This window comes from Delphinapterus leucas, chromosome 2 (assembly GCF_059928025.1).
Source record: "Delphinapterus leucas isolate spDelLeu-1000000601 "Yukka" chromosome 2, BTC_Dleu_Yukka2, whole genome shotgun sequence".
Lineage (NCBI taxonomy): Eukaryota > Metazoa > Chordata > Mammalia > Artiodactyla > Monodontidae > Delphinapterus > Delphinapterus leucas.
In genome coordinates this window covers 32,372,686-32,399,883 of record NC_143130.1, presented here as the reverse complement: position 1 = coordinate 32,399,883, position 27,198 = coordinate 32,372,686, and the positions used below count along the sequence as shown (strand labels likewise).

Below are 27,198 nucleotides of genomic sequence, written 5' to 3'. Positions count from 1 at the left end.
TATTTGCAATGTGTTAAATTGTAAAATCCTGAAAATATAGATTGGTACCCAGACTGACAGTCACAGAATGGGGTGTAGATGCATTTTACCACTATTAACTTGATTTTTAAGATTACCAAAGGAAAAAAAGTTTGGTTGAAAACAAGATATGATACCTAAAAGAGAAAAAAAATCAATAGTCCTTTATTATATTTACTACCTATATTTTTTCAGACAGTCAGAAATTATGTACCTTATAATAGAAACAGCATCACTACCAGATAGGAAGTAGTCTTGCAAAACAAACAACAAACCCAGGACGTGATCTTATTACAAACTTGCAGCAAGCACAAGCACAGAGTAATGCCAAGGGGTTCAGCAAAGCTCGCAATTCCTGGATGAGTAGCCTTGGCTTCTTCAACACAAAAGGAGACAAGATACACATACTGGCCAAACTATGGCTTTATTTTGTTTATATGGCTTTATCTGATGCAAATAAACTGAAACCAAAGACAATCAGGGAAGCAATAGTGATGGGATATTTGACAGTATTAAAGAATTCCTGTATTTTCTTAGATGTCATGATATTGTGGTTATGTTTAATAATAATAATAAAAGTGAGCCTACCTTTCAGAGCTGCATATTTAAATACTTACAGGGGAAACACCATGATGTGGGGCAGAGACATGGAGGTTCACAACTGTTCTTCCCAGAAGAGGTGAATGAGGGTTCATGATTCGACCCCGTCTACTTTTGTATGTTTGAAATGTTGTATAATAAAAGGTTAAAAAGGTAGCCATGGCAGTAGTTTATATAACAGAACAGTGGTCCTGATCTGACCCATGCATCCTATCTATAAACAAGTAATCTTTACATCACACGACTATATCTCTTTATTACTGACCTGACACACTTTTTTTTTTTAAAAAAAGTCCAACAACTGGAAAAGTTGCCAGAAAAAAACCATAATTCAAAAAGACACATGCACCCTAATGCTAACTGCAGCACTATTTACAATAGCCAGGTCATGGAAGCAACCTAAATGCCCATCAACAGACGAATGAATAAAGAAGATGTGGTACATATATACAATGGAATATTACTCAGCCATAAAAAGGAACAAAACTGGGTCATTTGTAGAGATGTGGATGGACCTAGAGACGGTCATACAGAGTGAACTAAGTCAGAAAGAGAAAAACAAATATCGTATATTAACATATATATGTGGAATCTAGAAAAATGGTACAGATGAACCAGTGTGCAAGGCAGAAGTAGAGACAAAGATGTAGAGAACAAACGTATGGACACCAAGGGGGAAAGCAGGGAGTGGTGGTGGGGTGGAGGTGGGATGAATTGGGAGATCAGGACTGACATATATACACTAATATGTATAAAACAGATAACTAATAAGAAAAAAAAAAAGTCCAACAACTGGAAAAGTTGCCAACAGAAGGGGTTACTGATATGCACCTCATTAAGCAAGCTGTACAGAGATACAAAGCATTAAAATTTGCATTAAAATTAACCTTATTATCAAATATCTGAATCTGAAATAAGACTAGGAGTATGATGAGTATGATGATGAATATGAGTATGATTGACAACAGTTCCAATAAATAACAAAATAACTTTTTCATTACTTGTTCAAGAAACCAAAACTATTTTAAGACTTACCACTATACAAACTATTGTTTCTTGGCATAAAGGTAGGTCTCTAGGTTGTGAAGACAAATAGGCAAGGGGGGAATAGATCTACTGTCAAAGCAAAATATTTCCTGGCATAAGACCTAGTAGTGTGACAACCTGATAGGGGTCAGAGGCAGCTTTCACAAAGCTTTAACGAGCTGAACAAAAGGAGTCATTTTCCTGATTTGATTTCATTTTCTCTTTACAGAAAAAACAAAGAGATGAAATCAGAGGGCCCACCTGCCTACTTAGTGGCCTTTCTGCTAGCAGACCTGGTTAATTCCATCTGTCAAAGCTCCACCTCAAAAAGTTTTATTAACCTTATTAACTACTTGGGAGAGTATAGTTCTCTTAGTTCTGTTTCTAAACAATTCTTTTCACATACACCTGAAATGTTTGTTTCATAATTAAATATTTATTTAGGTCTTTTGGGACAAAGAAATCCTTAAAAAAATATAAATCAATTTCAAATAAACATAACTGTATATCAAAGTGGCATAAATATCCAGAGAAGAATTATTCTAAGTGATATTAAAAGATAGTATTTGCATACAAAATCCTAAAAACTCACCAAGAAATCTTAAAATGCACCCAGTAGGCTTGTTCTTTGGGGTAAATGTTGGTATTATTTTGAAACTATTTTACATATTATATACACACATATACACACTGTAATACGATAAGGTAAATAAGAATTACATTGATATTAAGTATTCATTTTTAGCATAAAAGGAAATACAAACATAAAATCAAATAAGCTAGGTAAGATCTACATAATCTTTTTTTATTTATTGTAAATGTAACTTTTTAAACTACAGTTGGCCCTTGAACCACGGGGGTTGAGGTGTGTGGGTCCACTTATATGCAGACGTTTTTCAATAAAAAATACCAGAGGACTACACGATCTGGATCTGTGGTTGGGTTGAATCCAAAATGCAGAACCAAGGATACCAGGGTATAAAACTGTGGATATGGAGGGCTGCATGCCAAGTTACATGCTGGTTTTCGACTGCATGGGAGTCAGCGCCCCTAACTCCTGCGTTGTTCAAGGGTCAACTGTATATTTTCTTTGGCTTTCACTAGTTTTTCTACTAGTATCCTCCTTCTACACCAGAACCCACTTTAGGATCCCACACGGCACTGAGCTGTCACTTCTCTCCAGTCTCCTCCAACCTGTGACAGCCCCTCAGTCTTGCCTCCTCATTCAGCCACACTTTTGCAGAACGTTGCTCAATTTGAGATGAACCTGGCACACCTTATCATGACAGCAAAGAAGTGCTCCAAGACTCCTGTGGTCACATCACAGGAGCAACAAGAAAGGAAGGGAGGGGCTCCAGATGGCCAAAGACAGAGAATGTGAGGGGCACAAAGAAAGAATGGAAACAAACATACAAAAATCCGCAACAGTTCAAACGCCACCACTATACTAGTCACTTCTGGATGCTGTTATGATACCAACTTCTTTTTCTGAAGATTACTCTAGGAAACAAGCATCAGCCTGCCTTTCCTGGATGACTGTTTCAGCAAAACCAAAGATCAGGGCACACAGTTCACTATACAGGAACCACAATTAAAAACTCATAGTGAATAACAGCATTAGAAAATCAAAATGTTGCAACATCTAATGAAATGATGGTTGATGTCTGCTAAAACTAGGGGAAGAGCTCATGGGGAACTTATAATGATTGGCTCAGAGGGACTGAAGCTACTTTTCAATCTTATCACTAACGTGCAACAAGTAGGTATCACACTCTTAATGGGACAAAGAGTATCAGATCTATGAAGTATTCTTGCCAAAAAAAAAAGAACCTGTATTCAATCAAACCTCTATATCCAACTCCCAATTTCAAGGAAATTCTGGGAACACTATGTGTTAAATAACACCAACACAAAGCCACTAGCTAAACCCAAAACGTGGGGCATACTACAGACAGATGCCCTCATTTCTACAGCAAATCTACGACATGAAAAAAAAAGGGAGACTTTTATTGCTACAAAATACAAGAGCTTTAACCAAAATAACCTTATGTAATGTGAGAACTGTATCTGGATCCAGATTTGAATAAATTAAGTTAAAATGACATTTTTCACAGGAATAATTGAACGTTGCCCAGCTGATAAAAGGTGATTATTAATTTTGTTGAGTGCAATGAAGGTGCTGTGGCTGTTTACTCTTAAATGTCTTATTTTTAAAAGACATAAACTAAAAGACCACAGATGAAATTACACATCTGGAATTTGCTTTGAAATATGCTAATAACTTTTTTGTAAGTTTAAGGGAAGAGAAGAAACAGAAATACAAGAATGCAGCAAGTTAATGGTAGCTGAAACTAGATGATGGGTACAGTACGTGGAGGACTGCTATAATGTCCTCCCTACTTGTGTAGTTAAAATTTCCATAATAAAAACCAAAAAGAAAACTCTAACTAGGATATAGTATAAATACACATCCAAAACTTCCCATACTTACTTCTATTTAAAATCTGTACTAATAAAACAATTCAAAAATATGTAAACCATTTTATAAAAAATGTTCATGGAAGCTTTAGTCAAAAAAGGGGAAATAAAAACTAACTACAGAAAAGCAAAAAAAAAGCAATATATTACAAGTATTAAAAAATATTCACAAAGATTACATAAAGTAAAAAAGCAAGATATAAAACTGTGGACAGTATAATTACAACTATGTTTTTAAAATTCACAGAGCTTTGTGAATATTTAAAAATGAAACAAATGAAACTGGAAGGAAAGGACACCAGATGAGTAACAATGTGTGATTAAGATTAAAACTCAAGGATCATGTTCCACTTTGTTTCATTCCTGTAGGCTCAATTTTTTGGAATAACTTATTATTTATATATCACACATACTTAATAAAACTCACCGGCTGGCTGATTCCATGTTCACAAACCACCCACCTAATCCTTTAGGGTTGAGAAAAGTCTCTCCTGCAGAAAGAGCAGGTACTGACCCAGCTGTCTGTCAATATGGGTAATAAAACTGTCATTCAGTTATCACAACATTTTCTCATGAAGTTATACTATGAGTCTTGTTCTCTGAGACAGGGGGTCTCAAAGTGTGGTCTGGGCTCCATCAGGGGTCCCAAAGGCCCTTTCTGGGGCAACGAGGTTGAAACGAATGCTGACATGTCTTTTTCACCCTCTTTCTCTCCTCACAGAAGCTCAGTGGAGTTCTGGTGTAAGATCAAAGTTCAAGGTTACATGAAAAGACTATTAAAAACTCACCTTCCCAAACTGAAAGCATTTCCACTAAGATCAGGAACAAGACAAGGTTGCCCACACTCACCACTCTTATTCAACATAGTTTTGGAAGTTTTAGCCATAGCAATCAGAGAAGAAAAGGAAATAAAAGGAATCCAAATCGGAAAAGAAGAAGTAAAGCTGTCACTGTTTGCAGATGACATGATACTATACATAGGGAATCCTAAAGATGCTACCAGAAAACTACTAGAGCTAATCAATGAATTTGGTAAAGTAGCAGGATACAAAATTAATGCACCTCTGGCATTCCTATACACTAATGATGAAAAATCTGAAAGTGAAATCAAGAAAACACTCCCATTTACCACTGCAACAAAAAGAATAAAATATCTAGGAATAAACCTACCTAAGGAGACAAAAGACCTGTATGCAGAAAATTATAAGACACTGATGAAAGAAATTAAAGATGATACAAATAGATGGAGATTGGAAGAATCAAAGAATCCAAGAATCTTGGATTGGAAGAATCAATATTGTGAAAATGACTCTACTACCCAAAGCAATCTACAGATCCAATGCAATCCCTATCAAACTACCACTGGCATTTTTCACAGAACTAGAACAAAAAATTTCACAATTTGTATGGAAACACAAAAGACCCCGAATAGCCAAAGCAATCTTGAGAACGAAAAACGGAGCTGGAGGAATCAGGCTCCCTGACTCCAGACTATACTACAAAGCTACAGTAATCAAGACAGTATGGTGCTGGCACAAAAGCAGAAAGATAGATCAATGGAACAGGATAGAAAGCCCAGAGATAAACCCACGCACATATGGTCACCTTATCTTTGATAAAGGAGGCAGGATGTACAGTGGAGAAAGGACAGCCTCTTCAATAAGTGGTGCTGGGAAAACTGGACAGCTACATGTAAAAGTATGAGATTAGATCACTCCCTAACACCATACACAAAAATAAGCTCAAAATGGATTAAAGACCTAAATGTAAGGCCAGAAACTATCAAACTCTTAGAGGAAAACATAGGCAGAACACTCTACGACATAAATCACAGCAAGATCCTTTTTGACCCACCTCCTAGAGAAATGGAAATAAAAACAAAAATAAACAAATGGGACCTAATGAAACTTCAAAGCTTTTGCACAGCAAAGGAAACCATAAACAAGACCAAAAGACAACCCTCAGAATGGGAGAAAATATTTGCTAATGAAGCAACTGACAAAGGATTCATCTCCAAAATTTATAAGCAGCTCATGCAGCTCAGTAACAAAAAAACAAACAACCCAATCCAAAAATGGGCAGAAGACCTAAATAGACATTTCTCCAAAGAAGATATACAGACTGCCAACAAACACATGAAAGAATGCTCAACATCATTAATCATTAGAGAAATGCAAATCAAAACTACAATGATATATCATCTCACACCAGTCAAAATGGCTATCATCAAAAAATCTAGAAACAATAAATGCTGGAGAGGGTGTGGAGAAAAGGGAACACTCTTGCACTGCTGGTGGGAATGTGAATTGGTACAGCCACTATGGAGAACATTATGGAGGTTCCTTAAAAAACTACAAATAGAACTACCATATGAGCCAGCAATCCCGCTACTGGGCATATACCCTGAGAAAACCATAATTCAAGAAGAGTCATGTACCAAAATGTTCATTGCAGCTCTATTTACAATAGCCCGGAGATGGAAACAACCTAAGTGTCCATCATCAGATGAATGGATAAAGAAGATGTGGCACATATATACAATGGAATATTACTCAGCCATAAAAAGAAACGAAATTGAGCTATTTGTAGTGAGGTGGATGGACCTAGAGTCTGTCATACAGAGTGAAGTAAGTCAGAAAGAGAAAGACAAATACCGTATGCTAACCCATATATATGGAATTTAAGAAAAAAAAATGTCATGAAGAACCTAGGGGTAAGACAGGAATAAAGACACAGACCTACGAGAGAATGGACTTGAGGATATGGGGAGTGGGAAGGGTAAGCTGTGACAAAGCAAGAGAGAGGCATGGACATATATACACTACCAAACGTAAGGTAGATAGCTAGTGGGAAGCAGCCACATAGCACAGGGAGATCAGTTTGGTGCTTTGTGACCGCCTGGAGGGGTGGGATAGGGAGGGTGGGAGGGAGGGAGACGCAAGAGGGAAGAGATATGGGAACATATGTATATGATTCACTTTGTTATAAAGCAGAAACTAACACACCATTGTAAAGTAATTATACTCCAATAAAGATGTAAAAAAAAACCTCACCTTCCCAACCACATATTTGTGTAAGGCCAGGTTTTCCCTCTTACACTTCAACCAAAATAACCCATCACTAACAGAGCAAATGCAGAAGCAGATGAGATTACAGCCGAGATTCTATTAAATTAGACATTAAAGAGATTCACAAAAATAGAAAATGATGCCACTTTCCTCATTAAATTACTTTTTGTTTTTGGAAAAGACTGGTGTTTTTTCACAGGCAATTTTATATTACATGCAAGGAGTTTGTTATTTTTAAAGAAAAATACATTTTTAAAATTTCAAAGTCTTAATTTTTAATATAAATATAGATAGAAATAAGTCATGTAAAGAAAACCTCTTAGGGACCTTCAATGTTTAAAAGTGTAATGAGGTCCTGAGCCCACAAGGTTTGAGAACCACTGATAAAAGACATAACTAGTTCTCATGGACAAGTGCCTGGTGTTCATGGATGGGATGACGTGCTACTCTTATGGCCAACACTCCCCAAATCAATCCACAGAATCAATGCAATCCCTATCAAAATCCCACCTGCCTTTTTTGCAGAGACTGATGAACTGATCCTAAAATTCCTATGGAAATGCAAGGGATGCACAAAAATAGCCAAAACAATCTTGGAAAGAACATAGTTGGAGGGACATCCCTGGTGGCACAGTGGTTGAGACTCTGTGCTCCCGATGTAGGGGTCTGGGTTCGATCCCTGGTCAGGGAACTAGATCCCACATGCGTACCGGTACCGATCCTGAGAGTTCCCATGCTGTAACTAAGGAGCCAGCGAGCTGCAGCTAAGAAGCCCACAAGCTGCAACTGAGGAACCTGACCTGCTGCAACTAAGACCCGGTGCACCCACATAAATTTAAAAAAAAAAAAAAAAAAAAAGAACAAAGTTGGAAGACTGATACTTCCTGATTTCAAAAGTTACTACAAAGCTATAAAAATCAAAACAGTATGGTGCTGGCCAAAAGACAGACATACAGATCAATGGAACAGAATTAAGAATCCAGAAATAAACCCTTATATTTATGGGCAACTGAGTTTCAAAAGAGTGCCATGACCATTCAATGGGGAAAAAATACTCCTTTCAACAAATGATTCTGGGACAACTGACTGTCCACATGCAAAAGAATGGAGCTGGACCTCTAAACTTACTCTCTCTATAAAAATTAACTCAAAATGAAGCAAACACCTGCCTATAAGAGTTAAAACTATAAAACTCAGAAGAAAATAGAGTGAAGCTTCATGAGCATGGACTGGGCAATGGCTTCTTAGCTGGGACACCAAAAGCAGAAACAACAAAAGAAAAAATAAACTGGTCTTCATCAAAATTTAAAACTTCTGTGCTTCAAAGCACACCATCAAGAAAGTGAAAAGATAATATGGAGAACGGGAGAAAATATTTGCAAGTTATATATCTCATAAGGGACACATATCTAGAATAAAGAATTCCCAAAACTGAGACACAAATAAGTTAAAAATGGGCAGAGTCTGAATTGACATTTCCCCAAAGAAGATATACAAATGGCCAATAAGCAGGTGAAAAGATGCTTAACATCATTAATCATTAGGGAAATGCAAATTGAAACATGAGATACCACTCTACACTCACTGGGGTGGCTATAATCAAAATGACAAATAATAAGCGCTGACAAGGACGTGCAGAAATGAGAATCTTCATACATTGCTGGTGGGAATTTAAAAGGGTACAGCCGCTTTGGTAAGCAGTTTCAAAATGTTAAAAGAGTTACCATTATGACTCAGCAATTGCATCCCTAGGTATACACCCAAGAGAATTGAAAACATATTTCCCCACCACAACTTGTACATTAATATTCATAGCAACATTATTTATAATAGCCAAAAAGTGGAAACAACCCAAATAGTAAACAATTAGAGGTTAAGAGCCTTATTTTCAAACACATGCCTGGCGCACTTCAATGGGTTTTCAATTAATAAGGACAGAGAATTTGATAATTTCTAAAACAGTCAAAATAAAGATATCATTCTCGGGACTTCCCTGGTGGCACAGTGGTTAAGAATCCGCCTGCCAATGCAGGGGACACGGGTTCGATCCCTTGTCTGGGAAGATTCCACATGTCCCGGAGCAACTAAGCCCGTGCACCACAACTACTGACCCTGCGCTCTAGAGCCCACGAGCCACAACTACTGAGCCCGCGTGCTGCAACTGCTGAAGCCCGTGCGCCTAGAGCCTGCGCTCAGCAACAAGACAAGCCACTGTAATCAGAAGCCCGTGCGTCACAACGAAGAGTAGTCCCGGCTTGCCTCAACTAAAGAAAGCCCATGCAGAGCAACAAAGACCCAACGCAGCCAAAAAAAAAAAAAAGGTATCATTCTCCTAAAACAGCATGAAATTCTTTTTCTTAGTACAAAAAGGTAACATGGAAACATGGATGATTTGTCTCTAGATTAGAATCAGCATCTGGATCTCTGTTGTGCAACGATTATTCTAAGTACTTTACATAGTACTAAATTAACCTTAATTCTGTTAGGTCTCACGGCCACCTAGCAGACTGGGAAACTGAGTTCAGAGGACACGCAGTCAAGGCCACAAGGCTAGTAGGTCCAGTGAGCTGGGTCACAGGAACCTGTGCAGGCAGCTCACCCTGTCAGTCCACACTAACGGGCACACGCCCCACTGTGATGGGGCCTCAGACGTACCTATAGTTTCCTTAGCTGCTCTTCGTTCCTTCTTCCCTTTTATGGTAATATTCATTTTCTACCAATGTGCAGATTATGATTTTGGCACTTAAAATAAGCGGTTTAAAAAAAAGAAAAAAACATGGTGCCTAAATATAAGCCAAATACTTCATCTTTCTTTACAACAAAAAGTGATCTGATTCAAAGTCAGAATAAAAAGTAGAGTGTGGAGAGATGATACACTGCACCTTCCTGGGGAATTTTCAAGGGTAGAGACAATTTTTGCTTTGTGAGTTGACCTTACAAGGTACACATTTCACATAAGACAACTCTCCACTATATGGGTGCCAAATACAAAGCCTCTTTTCTGAATCTAAAAACATTCTGAAGTCAGGAAGTCTGGACAGACTTCCCCCCACGCTCTGTATTCACTGAACCCTTGAATACTTCCAGACCTTTCTTTGCATTCTGTTCTCCTGGCCTGGAACGCTCCTCCCTCCTTCCTGAAGGCAACCTTAGATTCCCCTTCTCATTCCCTTCCTCACGCACCACAGCCTCTCTGCTCTTTACAGCAGTGACCATACGTGTGCCTCTCCCTTACCATCCTTAGTTTCTCAAAGGTATCCATGTGCTTCTTCTTAGTATGTATAGGACACAACAGGAAAATATATCCCACCAGTGATATATTACAATTTACCCCAAAGAGCTTCGTTTTGTCAGTAACACTCAAATACATATGGTTTTACTATCCCGTTGTCTAAATACTCTTTCTGCATTTGCAGCCACATATGCTAAGGTCTCTTCTAACGCCTAATAACTGTGTGTGATCAAGAGTAATGAGTTAAGGAACACAGCACAAGCAGAGGAGATGGACGATTCACGATGCTATCACACAGACATATGTTCTAAGAACTCCAGCCTAACAACTGGAATCATTTTACAAAAAAAACAGTAAATATTCAACTAGATAAGTAAACACAGTTTTATCTATATATGAAAAATGGATTACTAATAACTTCAGAGATTGTCTTAATTAAGTAGTGTGTGACCCCGTTGACAATCAATTAGAAAAGTTAAAATCTGTTACTTTCAATGTCTAACCATACTTTTTAGAAAGACAGTTTACCTCCCAGACATGTGAAACTAAATAATCTCATTAGAAAAAGACAAAAATGGTCAAAGAAGCTAAATCAAATCATCAAAGCACAATTCTAGCATTTTGGGACTGTAAGGATGTGTGTTAAGAATTGTACCTTAAATATTTTATGAACTCAATATGCCCAACTCTAGATAAAGAGGTGTAAGAAAATCAAACACCACAACGGGAATGACAGTTATCATATACTTGTCTCCTACTGCCGGCTGGGCTGTACTGTTTACCTCACAGCTGTCTGCATCACCCTACAGTATCTAAAATGCATATTCCTGTCTCACAGCAGAATAATTCATATTGGGGCAGATCAGCTTATGCACCTTCCACAGCACCTTCCACAGATTATATCCTCAACTGAATCTGTAGGCCTGAATAGTGGGAACATTTACAGAGCAATAGACGGCTGTCTCCAGGAAAGCTGTTACTCTAGCTCTTTTGCTTTTTAAGATTCAATATCTCTATGATAGTCCATTCTTTCCACTGTCTTCCTACAGTGATGATGAATGAAAAGAGAGCAATCCAATCTCAGTGGAGTAGTTGTTTAATTACGCTTTCAAACTGGCGCCCAGTATAGAAATACGTATTCCTAAGCAGATGCTGCCAATAAACTGCTATTAATTTTTTAAATTTCCTTTTATACATGCATACCTGTGTTTCTATTGAAAAAGACAGTAGGAGGAAAAGGTAACTTTTTCATAGTTTGATCTGGTTCTGCTCCTAGGGAGGGCATAAAATCAAACACAACATGCAAAAACTTATTTCTTAGCCAAATAGGAATGGGAAAGTATCTACATGACACATATACCATAAAAATTACATTATAATTTTTTTCTACTAATTGCTTCCAATTTAGATCTTTACTAGATAATTCCACACAAAAAAGTGAAAAAGGTCCCTTGCAGCTTTAAGACTTATAATTGGTTTATGACATATTATCTTGCCCTGGAGAAGACAAATATTTGAGAAGATTATTTTACTAGGTTATAAGGAACCCTAAATAAACTATTATTTGAAACAAGTAAAGCAATATGAAGAAGATTTAAAAATCCTTCTCTTACTTTGCAAGTGGTCGTAATGGCTGTTTTGTAAAATTTTGGTAAATGTGAGTGCAAAGGTGAAGCAGAGAATCACATCCTTAGAGATATAGCCTTTCTGCCCTCAAAGTATAACCTCTTGCTCTTATCATGAGTTGCTCCTTTTCCAACAGAAGAGCATCTCCTCAAACTGCCACATACTTTTTCACCAGTGCAAGCTTTGCTAATTGACACATCTTTCTGGACACGACCAGGAAGTGCCAGGGCCAAACTGGCAGCTTGCACAGGACACAAGGCAGCACGTCCACACCACTCAGCCTAATGTGGAAGGAGTACATATGCCAAGAAATACTTTTATTTTAACAAAGATATTCAATTTCATAGTTCGAAAGCTAATGGTCCTGAGTCCAGCCTGTTTAGAATGTATTCTGACCTCCATTCATCTGTTTATCAGCATTTTTTCAGTAAGAACTACTTCCCAGGTTGAAAGTGAGGGCCCCCCCACGTGCCAGGTGCACAGGGTCTGGCCAGCAGTCTGCCGGGCTGAGAGCCCCCCTATACCTCTCCTGCCTCACTCAGGCCCCCTCACTTCCACCCCCAAGTCCTTCTCACATCAGTCTGCTCACCTGCTGCAAAGGCCCTTCCAGCGTGAGCGCCTGCGCCTCTTATTCACGTGTCTCTGTTCTCAAACACACACTAACCTTGCTGATAGAAAGCTGAACGTGTCTACAGTCCAGAGCAGGAAAAAACAATCACTGCTGACCTTTCATGCATAATATCACCCTTTGGACAAAGAGCAGAACTGCTTCATTCAGTATCTTTCATAATTTATTTTTACCTTAGGGGACTGAGCATATGTAGTTTTTTTTTTTTTTCTAAACTATACAGCTTTGTTACTTTCATTTTGAACATGTGATCACTTTCTTGAGATTATTGAAACTCTCCACAAAAATCACTTTCTCTCATTTACATTTGAAAACAAAAAATGCTGATAGCCAAATATACCAATAGTATACACCTGTACCTAAAGTCTGAACCAATACCACAAAAGTGTCTTTCAAGAGACCCAGAAGCCCTCTTCAAAAATAAACTCTAGACAGTACATTTCTTCAACTCTTTTTATGGGAAAAAGTCTCTATTCACCTCACCCTTTTAATGAATCTTGCATTTTTTCAAGGACTGCCTATCACGTTCTATTGTGCTTTCCAATTTATAATCACATAACTACAGTTTTTCAGTTGAAAGAGCACAATACTCTTTAACCTGAAGCGGAAGACGGGTGGGGGGTGGTGAGCAAACTTAGAACTCAACATTTTAAAGAATGACAGAACGTCAGAGCTGGAAACATCTTGGAGCTGCTTTAACCCTGTGCTGCTCAAACTGGGACATGCTTATTATTCCTAGGAGGGCGCCACAAAACCAGAACTAGAGGTGGCACGATTGTTCGAAGTTCTGGAACCATATACAAATTCAGTAATTAAAAAAAACTGTACACCTGATACTGACAGAATATTTTCACTTCTTCATCCTGTAACAGACTAATTTCTTAAAGTACTACCAACATGTAATTTTCAAGTATGTTAAATTAAAAGAAAAGCTTTGGGGCTTCACTGGTGGCGCAGTGGTTGAGAGTCCGCCTGCCGATGCAGGGGACACGGGTTCGTGCTCTGGTCCGGGAAGATCCCACATGCTGCAGAGCGGCTGGGCCCGTGAGCCATGGCCGCTGAGCCTGCGCGTCCGGAGCTGTGCTCCGCAACGGGAGAGGAAACAACAGTGAGAGGCCTGCGTACCGCAAAAAGAAAAAAGAAAAGCTTTGCTGTGGGGAAAAGGTACTTCTGATCTACATTAATAAACTAAGCAATAAACCAAAACAAAGCAAGAACATCTTGAATATGTAATGTTTCTCCAAAGGAAGGACAATGGAATTCCCACAGGGTCTGCAGAGCTCCAAAGCAGTAAAGAGCTGTATTTGATGCAACAGATGGCCGTAATAAATAGGGCAACCTATCTTCCTCAAGCCCCATGTACAGCCCTATGGGTCTTCCCTAAAATCTTGTTACCTGACATGCAAATCATCTTCCTTAAAAATTAAAAGCCACTTAACAGCTTTATAAGTAGTGATAAAATATGACTTATTTCAAGATCTACGTTAATGTGCATCTTTCCTTTCCTGAATTTAGTATTTCTAATAGACCTATATTTCTTAGCACTTTGGTGAAAGGGAAATATTCCATAACACTATAATCTTATATAGCTCTTGAAAACTAGACCTCGAAAGTCAAGGCAAGGAACCCAAATACATACAACCTGCACCTAAGACAACTTTTAAAAACTTCATGAAAATGAATGAGTTTTTCTCTGCAGTTTCTATATCAGAGAAGGTTTAGAGAAAAAACTACCTGTTAATTGTAAGAGCGCTGGTCATTTATCTGTGGTCTGGATCCCATTCCCTTCTCTTTTCCTATATCTTCAACCTCTTCCTCCTGTCCCTGTCTAAACATGCCCAGCCTGTGCAGTCTCCAAAGACAGAGCGCAAGGGAGGGAGAGTGGAGACAAGAGAAGCAGAACAAAACCAAGTGACTGGGGGGGGGGTCCTGGACCAGATGCAGCCTCTCCAAGGACACTGTTCCTTTCAAGACGGCCACTCGCCTGCCTGACGCTAGATGGACCAGAAGGCGGCCTCTGCAAGCGCTCTCTTCCTCATGTGCCTGCTTTTCTGCTCCTCCTCTCTGACCCTCCCTGGATGCTCTCTCATCCTATGTGACAGGAAGTAACTGTATAGTAAGGGAGGCGATTCTGAAACCTGATACATGAATCCTGAGCCACTTGAACTTGTATATACTCATCACTTGGGCCTTTTTCTTAGACTGAGTTAGTCTATTGGACGTTCTTTTATTTCTTTCTCACCTAAACCACATCCTAATGAATCACCTAAGACTTTCACTTGTTTCCTTAAAGTACAACTTAGATACTTAAAAAATAATCTGAATGGCGCAATGCTTCTAGAATAATTATTCCCCAATTTTTTATAGTTGTCATATCCATCTACCTAATTTAATAGCAGTTTTGGTGATTTGTTTTTATTGAGACACTCCAAAGTTTTCAAATTAGTTTTCCTATGATAACTGTTTTGTACTATTTTTATCAGTTTGTATTAGTTAAATCATCTACTAATGAGTACAACTGCCCTGAACAAACTCGGGGACAAACTTAATTGGCTTGTGTAAGCAAACAACTCAACTGGGAGGAAGAGGAACAGAGAGAAAACAAAGAGCAGCCCACCAGCCCCAGCACTTTGCTGCCCACATGTAGCTGGTTTCACCAGGAGATCATCACCTGGAGCTTCTACCTCACTGGGCCTCCTGCTCTCAGCTTTTCCTGATTTCAGTTAACACCATGTGTTAAATTTCAGTGCATCTAAGCAAATATCTGGCAAACATTTTTTGACCTATGGATTCCTCAAAATCAACCATTTAAAAAAATCCATTCTCATATAAAACAAACAAAAACTGACAATCCCTCAATCTCAAGGAAAGACAGTACATCATCTACCCTGCTGCTCTAACCAGAAACCTGCAAATAAATTTCTAACCCCTTCTCTCACATAAGCTTATACCTCCTCACCTCTACTGTCACTAAACTGCTCCAATAACCATAATCTTTGCACAGAATGACTACCCCAACCTCCTAGGTCTTCCCCGTCCCACCAATCCTTCCGCAGAATGACACTCCTGAAACAGGAGACCTGCATCCCACCCTCAGCATACACCCACCACGCAGGCACTCAGAACACTGGGACACCAACCAGCCAGCCCAGCTGGAAATGTCACTCCCCATGCTCTCCACAAAGCCTGAGTTGCAAACCCTTTACACGCAGCGAGGCAGCCATCTCTCCAGTACTGGGAGGGTGGGAAAGTATCTACTTTCTTGACCGCTGTATCCTGATACAGTACCCAACAGAGCATAATCTCAGGAAATGTGTTTAATCATCTCATCTTTCATGCACTAAACATGTGGGAGGAAATTCCTAGTATTTAAAATATAAAGCTCAGAAAATGAGATGACTCCAAGTGAAAGCTTCTGTTGCTGAATATTCCAAATGATGTGTTAATGTGGGAAAAGGCAACATTCTTAGATCACGGTAAAATTACTTTGAGTTCACTTTCACTTTATTTTAGATACTCTCTAGGTTTTGTATATGTGTGTACATGTGTGTACATACACGTAAGTGTGCACTTGGGATCTGAACATACAGAAGAGTTAAATACAAAGCGATGTTGACAATAAAAAATTACATTTAATTATCAAAATGACAACTCACAGAAGAAATTCCTAAGCGGCAAACACACAAAACCTATTATTTGTATTGAAAGTAGAGGTCAGGACTTCCCTGGTGGCACAGTAGTTAAGAATCCACCTGTCAATGCAGGGGACACAGGTTCGATCCCTGGTCCAGGAAGATCCCACATGCCGCGGAACAACTAAGCCCATGTGCCACAACTACTAAGCCTGCGCTCTAGAGCCTGTGAGCCACAACTACTGAGCCCGCACGCCACAACTACTGAAGGCCACGTGCCTAGAGCCTGTGCTCTGCAACAAGAGAAGCCACCTCAATGAGAAGCCTGTGCACCTCCAAGAAGAGTAGCCCCCGTTCGCTGCAACTAGAGAAAGCCTGCACGCAGCAATGAAGACCCAACACAGCCAAAAATAAATAAATTAAAAAAAAAAAAAAAGAAAGTAGAGGTCAAAGATCCTTCTGAAAATATGCTGAAAGTTATGACTCCTTTCACTGGAAAAATGGACATACACTAGAAATGTTAAACACAAACCCAGGAGCTCAAGGATTCCCTCCTCACCCCAAGTCCACCTATGACATCAGGCTGGGCGTGGGATGAGGACAGTAAGAGCAGGGACCCCCACCCAGCAGGTGGTGAGCATTTTTAGGGCCTGTCAGCACAGAGCATGTGCTCAAACAAGTGCCAGCAAACAACCAGGCACCGGCCCCAGGGAGCTATGAAACACAGAGATCTCCCACTTTGTCAAAGTTTGCTTGTATGAAAGGCCTATGTTAGTACCTATGTTAGTACCTAACCAAGAGACCTGAAGAGAACTTTTGCTTTTGCGAAAATCAAAAATGGCGGCTTGGCAGCTTTCTGCGTTCGTTTTGCAGCAGTTACAGAGGCATCGCTCACTAGAGCAGTGAGAGCAGCCCCACTGAGCTCCTTCCCCCGCCACACTCAGCATCTCAGCATCCAGGCACCTGGCTGTGAGCTGCGTCTGTGAGCATCTGGGCTTTACCTCCATCTATTCTGTGCCTCCCTTAACAAGATGTGTCCTAAGGTAACTGCTTCTTTGCTTTATACCATTTTGGCTTATGGAAGGTTCCAGAGGAGTGCTCCACTTCTGAATAGGACAGCAGGGACACCCGTACCACATTGTACTCAGAAAGTAACAGCCACTGAGTCCAAGCACAGAACCTAATCACAATCCTCAAAGATTAGGTTTGACAATTGAACACGCTTTCATGTTTTCCAAAATGACTGTGCCAATCAGTTAATACTAAAATACATCAAATACCCCCTAACATGAAGCATTCCTTACAAAAGTGATACCATGTTTGAAAAAAGAATTTATGTTCCACAGTTATAATTCAAAAGCATGTACTACTTTGGATAATCTTTCAATTTGATATTCCAACATAATACCATCTCCATTTTGTAAGTAACTGGATCACAAGTCCTAGCCCACTTAGGATTACAGTTCAACAGACGATGAAACTAATAACATCACCATAAAAGTTCCAAGCCAACTATGAGGATCAGAATCAGCTCCAATAATTTTGAATTACTGCTCAGCAAGGTAAATGACCTTCTCTCAGACTTCTGTTGTGGGCTACCCCTGACCTCAACAATCATCACTATAAAACAACTATTAAAACTTTCTAATTAAAGCCAGCATTTCTGATGATTAGCTATGCTGTGTTTATTGCTCTCAAATCTATCAGGTTACTGGACCTAAGACACCTTTATGCAAGACACCTATGCTTTCTGAGAATTGGGCACTATTTGCAGTGGACTTGGAAACAAGAAGTTAGGCAAATCCCATTTTCTGCTCTCCTCCCTTGTGTGATATAAGGTACCTGTCTCCAGGCCTCAGTTTCCTAAACAGTAAAACAGATGTTCCAAAGAACAAATGGGGGAAAAAGCAGCAAGGGCTTTGGGTCACCTGAATTACAAGTCCAATACACTGCGGAGGATGACCTGCACTCAGGTCTCCGTTTACGAAAGCTGCAGGCTGTGGAGGTGTGAAATCACTGGGCACACGGCAGGAAGGAACACAGACAGACAAGGCCGAACTGAAGGCCTGGAGAGGTGCTCAGAGCTCTGGAGCCCGCCCTCCTCTTCACAGAAAGGTGGTGGGTGTGAACACAGGGGCTGCTGCTTCCAAAGCCTGAAGGCAGAGCCCTGCACCGGGGTGCGGATGTTAAGGTCTAAATGCTTTAGGAAGGAAACCACTGAATTTAAATGAATTTTCCTTAGACTATTTCTCAAAGACGAGTCTGAATATATGATACAGACAAAAGACCTGTTAGCACCTTCCTAACAGGAAGGATTTTAAATGGATTAAAGCTAATAGGTTAAATTATCTAAAATGACAAACAAAACCCTTAATTTTCCTGGAATAAAAACATTAATTCAATGTTTTAAAAAGCACAGTTAAATGGCTGCTTTACAAATCTGCTTTAAAAACATAACAATAAAATACTGACTTAAAATTCTATAGGATACATAAAACTAACACTTTCACCAATTTCAAGTTTTCTTTTGAAATTCCACTGTTAAGGGTATAACTTAAAAGGTATCCTACTGAGTTCTATTAATAGTGGACCGAAGTTATAGTCCTCACTCTGCCACCAGCCAACTAGCTGTATTTCTAATTAATTTTACTTCTGTGGGTTTCAGTCTCTGAATCTTTAGAGCTCTAAAACCCTCACACTACAACTGTAATACTACACAATTTTTCTGGCAGTTATTTTCAGAAACTATTATCAAATCTCAGTTAATAAAATAATGTAGACCAAAACTCAAAAGTCTCAGAAAATGACTTACTTCAAAGTGTTATTTCATTCACACCAAACATTACATGAATAGTCAAAAAGGATAAAAGGTTTCCCTCTCAGTCTTATAATTCCAGGCAGGTAACAACGGCACTGATAAAAACAAACTACTCGGGCTTCCCTGGTGGCGCAGTGGTTGAGGGTCCGCCTGCCGATGCAGGGGACGCGGGTTCGTGTCCCGGTCCGGGAGGATCCCGCATGCCGCAGAGCAGCTGGGCCCGTGAGCCATGGCCGCAGAGCCTGCGCATCCAGAGCCTGTGCTCCGCAACGGGAGAGGCCACAGCAGTGAGAGGCCTGCGTACGGCAAAAACAAAAACACAAAAAACCAAACTACTCCATGTAACTGGATTAAGGCTGATTACATGTATTGTTAATTATTAAACACTTAGTACACTTATTCTTCACCAATTATCAATAAACCTACCTAACCTCACCCCCACGCATCAAACTGTAAATTGGAAGTTAATGATCTAGCTTTCATTTGCCCCACTCAGAATATTACCTAGCATAGTAGTCCCTCCCTATCCGTGGTTTGCTTTCCATGCTTTTGGTTACCCAGGGTCAACCATGGTCCAAAAATATCAAGTGGAAAATCCCAGAAATAAACAATTCATAGGTTTTCAATTGCGCGCCATCTGAGTAGCATGGCCCAATCTTGCACTGTCCCACCTGGGACGGGACTCAACCCTTTGTGCAGCGCGTATCCCGCCCATTAGTCACTCAGCAGCCAGCTGGCTATCAGATCAGCTATCACAGTCTGGCAGTGCTGGAGTTCAAGGGACCCTTATTTTATTTAATAATTGCCCCAAAGTGCAAGAGTAGTGATGCTGGCAATTTAGATATGCCAAAGAGAAGCTGTAAAGTGCTTCCTTTAAGTGAAAAGGTAAAAATTCCTGACTTAATAAGGAAAAAAATTGTGTGCTGAGGTTAAGATCTACAGTACGAACACTGAAAATTGTGAAGGAAAAAGAAATTCGTGCTAGTTTTTCTGTCGCACCTCAAAGTGCAAAAGTTATAGCCACAGTGTTTGATAAACGATTAGTTAAGATGGAAAAGGCATTAAATTTGTACAATAAGGTACTTTGAGACCACATTCACATAACTCCTATTATGGTATATTGTTATAATTGTCATATCTTATTATTATTGTTAATGTCTTACTGTGCCTAATGTATAAACTCTATCCTAGGTATGTATGTATAGGAAAAAATTACATAGGAGTTATGGCACTATCCGCAGCTTCAGGCATCCACTGTGGGAATGTATCCCCCACAGACAAGAGAGGACCGCTGTAATATGACTTGTGGCCATACAGTGAATTTGGGAAAACACCTGATCTATGGTTTTTTATCTTGAGCTGTAATCTCGCGATTTCACGAAAAACTTAAAACTACGTTAACAAATTAAAAACCTCCACAATGACAATCAAACACACTCTCAACATTCTAAACTTCAAAGAACAGTATGCTAAGAGTGTCCGTGACTGAAAATACTAAAATTTACGGTCATTTTAGGATCCCAAGCCACTCTTTTGTAGGAAAACATTTCACTCTAAACTGAAAGTTTCGCCAGGTCACAGAGACTTTCAAATTCTATCTGTGTGCCTGAATGCTTCTGCAATTTTATTTGGTGATCCTATTTTCTACTTCCGGTCCTTTCATGTTTAGGATTAACTCTCCTGCACTGAGCCCTGAAAGATAATGATTTCAGCAGAATAAAGGAAAATTTGTCAATGTATACAAAGAAATAGGAAGAGCTGTGAAAAACTAAGGGCCACACGCACAGACAGCAAGTACTACGTATGAGCTGCTTTAATCACTGCTTCCTTCTGTCCTCACCAGCTGCCCTTCCCCTGCCTAGATATTTAAGGTGTGAAGAAGCAAACACTGCTGACTCATAGTTACTCACTTGTACAATGGTCTGTACTCCAAGGGAAATGGTCTGTACGAAGGGAAACTAGAAATAGCATTCTAGTCTGACACCAAACATCACTGGAGATACAGATATGAATCCAAAAGGAACATGGACCTTACAATAATGCCAGAGAAAGGTTTATCCCAAAAGGTTTCCACACTGAGCTTCTGCACTAAATGACAACCAGCATGCCATAAAAGTACAAGCAAAGATCAAATGCTTTTGCCTTCTAAATACCCAGATTTTTAAAAGGCAACTCTCTCCATGGGGACTTCAAGTCTGCTTTTAAAGGCTGCTGTTATTCCCTGACCATGGGAGCTGTGAGAAGCCAGGCAGCAATGGATTACAGTACACACTATACGCAGTGTGCTTATGACACACACACACACACACACACACACACACACACACACACATGCACACACTGTTGACTCAACAACACACAACTGCGTGGGTCCACTTATACATAGATTTTTTTCAATAAATATGTACTACAGTACTACACGACCCAAGGTTGGTTGAGTCCACAGGTGTGGGACCACAGATACAGAGAGCCAACTGGAAAGTTCTATTCTGATTTTCAACTGTGCAGAGGACTGGTTCCCCAACCCCTCCGTTGTTCAAGGGTCACCTGTACAGGGCAAGGCAGAAATTATACAGATGGTAGAATCTCAACAATGAAATACAGAGACATATGTAATCAACAAACAGAAATAAAAATGTTCAGAAAGTATTAAGTATTTAAAGAACAGGTTTTAAAGGACTTGATTATTTCCAGAAAAAAATATTTGAAAAGGGAATGTTTAATATATTCAGAAAGAGATAATAATCGAGGCAACTTGTAAATCTATATCCAATTGGTCACTATGTTTTTAATCCCTATATTTTCAAGCTTTTCGAAATCTGAAAACAAAATGTTCTCATTTTTCAGAGATGTTTCTAAAAAAGGAATCTGTTAATTAGTCTGCCTTAATAAAAGCTGAAATAACAAATATACTTTATACTTTAAACAAGTATACTTTAAACAAGTGACAAATGCTAGCAGGTTTGAGGCCTATTTTTAAAGTATTTTTTAAACACACATGATTATGTGTAATACAAATGAAAGGGGTTCTAAGCAACCTATTCTTCATTTAGAGCAGGGCTTGGACTGTTCCACTGTGACAAACACAAGTGTAAAGCAAGAGAGCTTGCCACCCTGGGGCCAAGTAAAGCCAGTCTGTATGCATCCATTCCTCCCCTTCGACACAAGTCTCTGTAAAGCAGAAGGATTGCTTAAAAAGGCAATTCTGGTCTTGGAATACTCCTGTTTCAAACCCTCTGACTGCTTCTCACTGTTCTTAGGATAGAAAGCACAATTCTCACCCATGCCAGGAGCTCCAGACCCTGCAGGACCCCGCTGATGCCTCGCCCACCCCATCCCTGTCGCCAGCCTCTCCAAATGAGTTCCTAGCTCAGAGTTTTTGCACCATTATCCTCTGCCTAGGAGGCTCCCTCCCCCTGCCCAATCCCTCAAGGTCTACATGACAACCTCCCAGCACAACATTACCTGTTTGTCTCCCTGCCTCAGTGGACAGAAAGTTCCAGAAAGGAGGGCAATTTTCTTTTTTGTTCACCATTACAACCCTGGGATTTACTCATCAATTATTTAGTGCATACTGTTTTCTAAGGTCTGGGTTCATAGCAATGAACAGAAAAGACAGAAACCCTCAACTTCATAGGGTTTACATTCAAGTACAAGAAGACATAAGGTACGTAAAATACAGAAATTACATGGCATGTTATAACGTAGTAATAAGTGCTACAAACAAAAATAAAGCAGGGAAGGGAAATGAGGGATGTCCACCACACTCCACACTACAATAAACTCGACTGTCCTAACGGGACTGCTCAAGGAAGCGTGGAGTGGAGAGTCCTAAAGAAGGTTCACGTACAGAGGGTTCAAGAGTCCAAAAATGCTGGTCTACTTTACTTTAAATAAAACAATTCGCTGTCTTAATTCCTTCTAGACCACAAGCCTTAGAGAAAAGTTCTGGTATCATTCATCTTTGTACTGCTAATGTGTGGTTGATCAAAAATACCTGCTCAAAAAAGGAATGAATGAACTCTCCTCTTTCCTCTCAGTGGCCCTGCTTTGCACCAGATCATGGAGCAATGATTCTCAAAAGGGAATAAAAAATTGAAAAATCCACTGAAGTTTAAAAATACATTTTCACTATTGTAATTGCTTTGTTTTTGGCTAATATAATTTGTTTTCATTTCAAAGCAAAATAAAGAAGGTAAGAGATATTGTTATCAAAAGGGGCACATTTTTAAAGACTGAGAAAGAATATTATCTAGAGGTCACGTAGTTAAATCACTCCACCTAAAATAGTGTACGTGCTAGATGTAGCTATCAAGTCAGTTAACATTTTGTAAGTAGAATTTTTATGCATTTTCTATTGCATTCTTTTCAAGTAAAAATTTTCATGTTTGTTTATGAAAGCATGCAAATAATTCCTCTAAAACTGAGGTGGGAGGTACCTTATCCCTCTAGTGAAACAAAGTCAACATCTGTAGTGCAACACTTGGCCCTGGGCTGGGCAAAGAGATTAGGGACATAAAAGGATCTTGCCCACAAGAAGCTTACATTAATTAATTAGTGCAATGCCTTGGGGTGCTATGGAAACAGAGAAGCACTCAGCATGACATTAAAAATTAAGGCAAGCATTCCTGAAATACCTTTTTAAGGATGGGTTAAGGAGCTAAGTCAAAAAAGAAGAAGAAAAGACCTTCAATTCCAGGCAAAAGAAAGAGAGAGCAAAGACAAGGCCATGGTTTTGGGGAGAGGACTGTGGCCAGAGCAGGCCAACCAAAGGTGGCCCAGCCGGCAAGGAGAAGGCAGAAGTGGCAAGGCCCCTGGGCACTTCTTAGTTAGGCAGGGGACAGTCACTGAGGAGTTTTTACAAAGGGCCTAACAATCAGGATATGCCTTTAAAGCAACCTCTCACTACAGTGTGACAAAAATGGTGTGTGTAAATAAAAGAGCATTTTATTTTTATCACACAAATAAATATCACCCTAATTTATCAGTTTTTAAGCCAAAACTTTTGCATATCAGATTTCATAAAGAACATTTTCAGTGAAGACTAAGTCTCACCTCAAGGATTATCAAATTTAAGTTAAATAGGAAATGTCCACCATGTTACAGAATGCACTCTGTGGCCCAGGTCTCACTATAGTAGGGAAGTAGGTCTGACACTAAAGAGGAAACCAGACCATGACAGAAGGCACAAAAGAGGTGGCATCACTCACCTGCAACCCTTCATGATTACACAGGAACCATGACAGCTTCTCCAAAAAAATGATGAAAAAGTTTATAAAGCACTGAAGGAACAAAAGGTTTGGGGTGGGGGAGGTGAGAAGGAAGGAAACATAAGCTGACTTAATCATTTTGCCTGATCATAAGGAAGACATTTACATGTGGGAAAAATAAAGCGCTAGAACATTAGGGAAAAAAATTTCCATGTTGGAAATATCCTCCTCCTTTCAGTAAGAGAACCTAATGGTTATCTACCTTACAATTCCACATTCTAATAAAGAAATTCATTTTCTAATCAAGATAACTCCAGAAGTAGAGTAGCTCCAAAGATACCAACAAGTGCAACAATTAGGAGCAAAAAGTTCAAACTGAACTAAATTAAAATCAGGTCTGGTGAGTTTAACCCTCTCAGAAGGCAGTGCCTCCTTTACTAGGTACTCTAAAATTAGCTCTTACAGAAAAAGGAGAACTCTTTACAGGAATAAAGTTTTACAAAGGAGCATAAGCGACCAAAACCTGTAGCAGTGTCTGTACTTTCCATAAACACAACTTCAGTGCTTGTTTTCTTCTCTACATTACTAAAAGGTTGAGTCAATGGTCTTATAGGAGGAATTACAAGAATATACATGATTTTCTTGCATTTACCAATCGGGAAAAAAAAATCCTTAAATATGAGAGAACCCTGCAAGAGTACAGCATGTGTTATGAAAGCCTATTTGAAACTTTTGCCTTAAACATTAAGACGAAAACAAATGGAATTTAAAGTAATATAGCTACAGAGCTTTTTGCAATCTCAAGGGACAATCATAAAGGAAACACAAGTTACTAAAATTAGAAGACCTAGGTTATAATCCTAGTTATCACTACACAAAGTATGAATTCCAGCAGCAGGACACTGAAATTAACAGTGAAAGGAGTTTGTCAGCCACATGGTTGGTAACATCAACTACAGCTCTATCATTGCAAAAACTTGTAATATTGTTGCAAATCTATGTTAAGTAGTGGGGCTACTTTAAAGCACTGTTCATTGTTATTAACATTAAAAACATGATGTTCCCACCTTGCACTTAAGTATTTTGGAACTGTTTTATGATATATGAAGACTGCTTCATTAAAAACAAGTGATTAAGTAAAATATTTGTTTCCACAGATTTTAAATACGTATTTGTCTAAACATGTGCTTATCTGTGAAAACCATATTAATATAAGTTCTCCAAATCTCAATTTTTTTTAAAGTGCAATTCCTAGGAAACTTAAATAAAATCAAAATCTTCCCTGAACATGCTGCCATTTAATTTTGGCTACTCTTCAACAAAACACGTTAAAATAAATGCCAAGAAACTTCTGTTCTCATATTATCATCCATTTTCTCTCTGGCTCCTACTCAAATATAGTATAAATCCTTTCTCCAACTACACATTCTGTCCTCAGACCTGCTTTCTCTGCCCAGATACATGTGATAAAGGAAAAAAAAAATCTGTTAATAAATTAAAACTGACACTCACTAAAAGAATATTGAAAACAGTAATAAGGTAAACACCATTTTCAAAATTCTGAATAAGAATCTGAGTAATAAAAAAAGAGAGCAAAAACAGCCAACATCAACATGTTACAAACAGTCCTATGAGGCTGATGTTATTATAATCCTTATAATCCTCCTTTTAGAGATAAGAAAGTGAAGCCCCAGAGGGTAATTTCTAATCAATAAGAAGCCATCTCTCTCTTCACACACCCACTTTTTCACCTTACAAAGGCAACACACATCAACTTTTCAAAATACAGGATGAAATTTATTTCTAACTAAACACAAGTTTCAAAGCGAAGTACACAAATCAAACTTATGGTTGAACAATAAACTTGCTAACCTGATGCCTTTCATAAAGTATTCCACCTTAGCAACTCAAGCAAACTTACATCAAGCGATTTCATAGAGCCTGATTATAAAACTGCCCTTCAGAATATTAAATACAGAGAAAAGTTGACAAGCCACAACCATTTCAACTTCTGTAAATTACCCTGACTGTAAATTAGAGGGAGCCAGGCAGGTGGGGAAGTATGGAAATTGCACACTGCACATATTATGACCTCCAAAGAAATGAACGTCACTCTTCCCCACTGTGGTCTTTGCAAACTACAACACAGAACCTATTTCAAAAGCATTTTAGATACTTAACACAAAACAAGAGACCAGCTAAATGTCATGAGAAAAACTTTAAAAAGAAGAAAATAACTTGTATGCTTACAATATTGAAGTTGATATTATCTTTTTCTAAAAACCCTCACACAACCTGATTTCCCTGAACAGTCCAGGGAACTCTTCCCATTCCTTCAGTTATCCAAAACTTCAAACTTCCACTTAACATTTAGGGCAAGTTACTGTGCAGCCAAAGAGAGGGTCTCAAACGCACAGGATAGCTACCCTACAGATAATCTTCTCAAGTTTCACCTCAGCCTAAATTAAAGACCGTTTTATGTAGAAATGAGGGGGAAGACAAGATGACCTGCACGGAAAGTTGCAATACAAAATTACAGTGAAGTCTGAACAAGTCTTAAGTTTTACGTTCTGATTGGACACGACTGAGAAGCAGGTGGTAAGAGATTCCTGACCTGCCCCTTTCTCGAACACAAGGCGTCTTTAGAATATTTTCTTAATTCTTCCAGAATCTGCCTCTGCTCAAACCTCTCTGAGGAGAGCGGGACCGTCCCAAGCATACCCGGAGCAACAGGATCCTACTTCCTGGTCCGAGTGACCCGGGCCCTCCCCGCCCGGCCGGCCGCGGTCCCGGGCCCGGGCGGAGGGCAGGGCGAGGCCGCCGCAGTGCGGGCCGGACGGCGGTGCTGCCCGTACCCTACCC

The 27,198-nt window shown here is 39.3% G+C and overlaps 1 protein-coding gene across 11 annotated transcripts in view; it reads right to left on the bottom strand.

Moving 5' to 3' along the window:
* The window catches only part of LARP4B (La ribonucleoprotein 4B), an 88,077-nt gene that overhangs the window by 60,344 nt on the left and 535 nt on the right, over positions 1–27,198 (bottom strand). For 3 of the 11 annotated variants that reach the window (XM_089906623.1, XM_089906627.1, XM_089906634.1), the window contains exon 1: positions 636–24,430. The exons of 2 other annotated variants lie outside the window; for them this stretch is intronic. In XM_089906623.1, coding sequence (XP_089762749.1) covers positions 636–779 — 144 coding nt within the window. In that variant the 5' untranslated portion in view covers positions 780–24,430. Of the gene's footprint in view, positions 1–232 lie in introns of all 11 variants that reach the window. 6 more of the 11 variants (XM_089906630.1, XM_089906626.1, XM_089906632.1 and 3 more) reach the window with 6 other exon arrangements.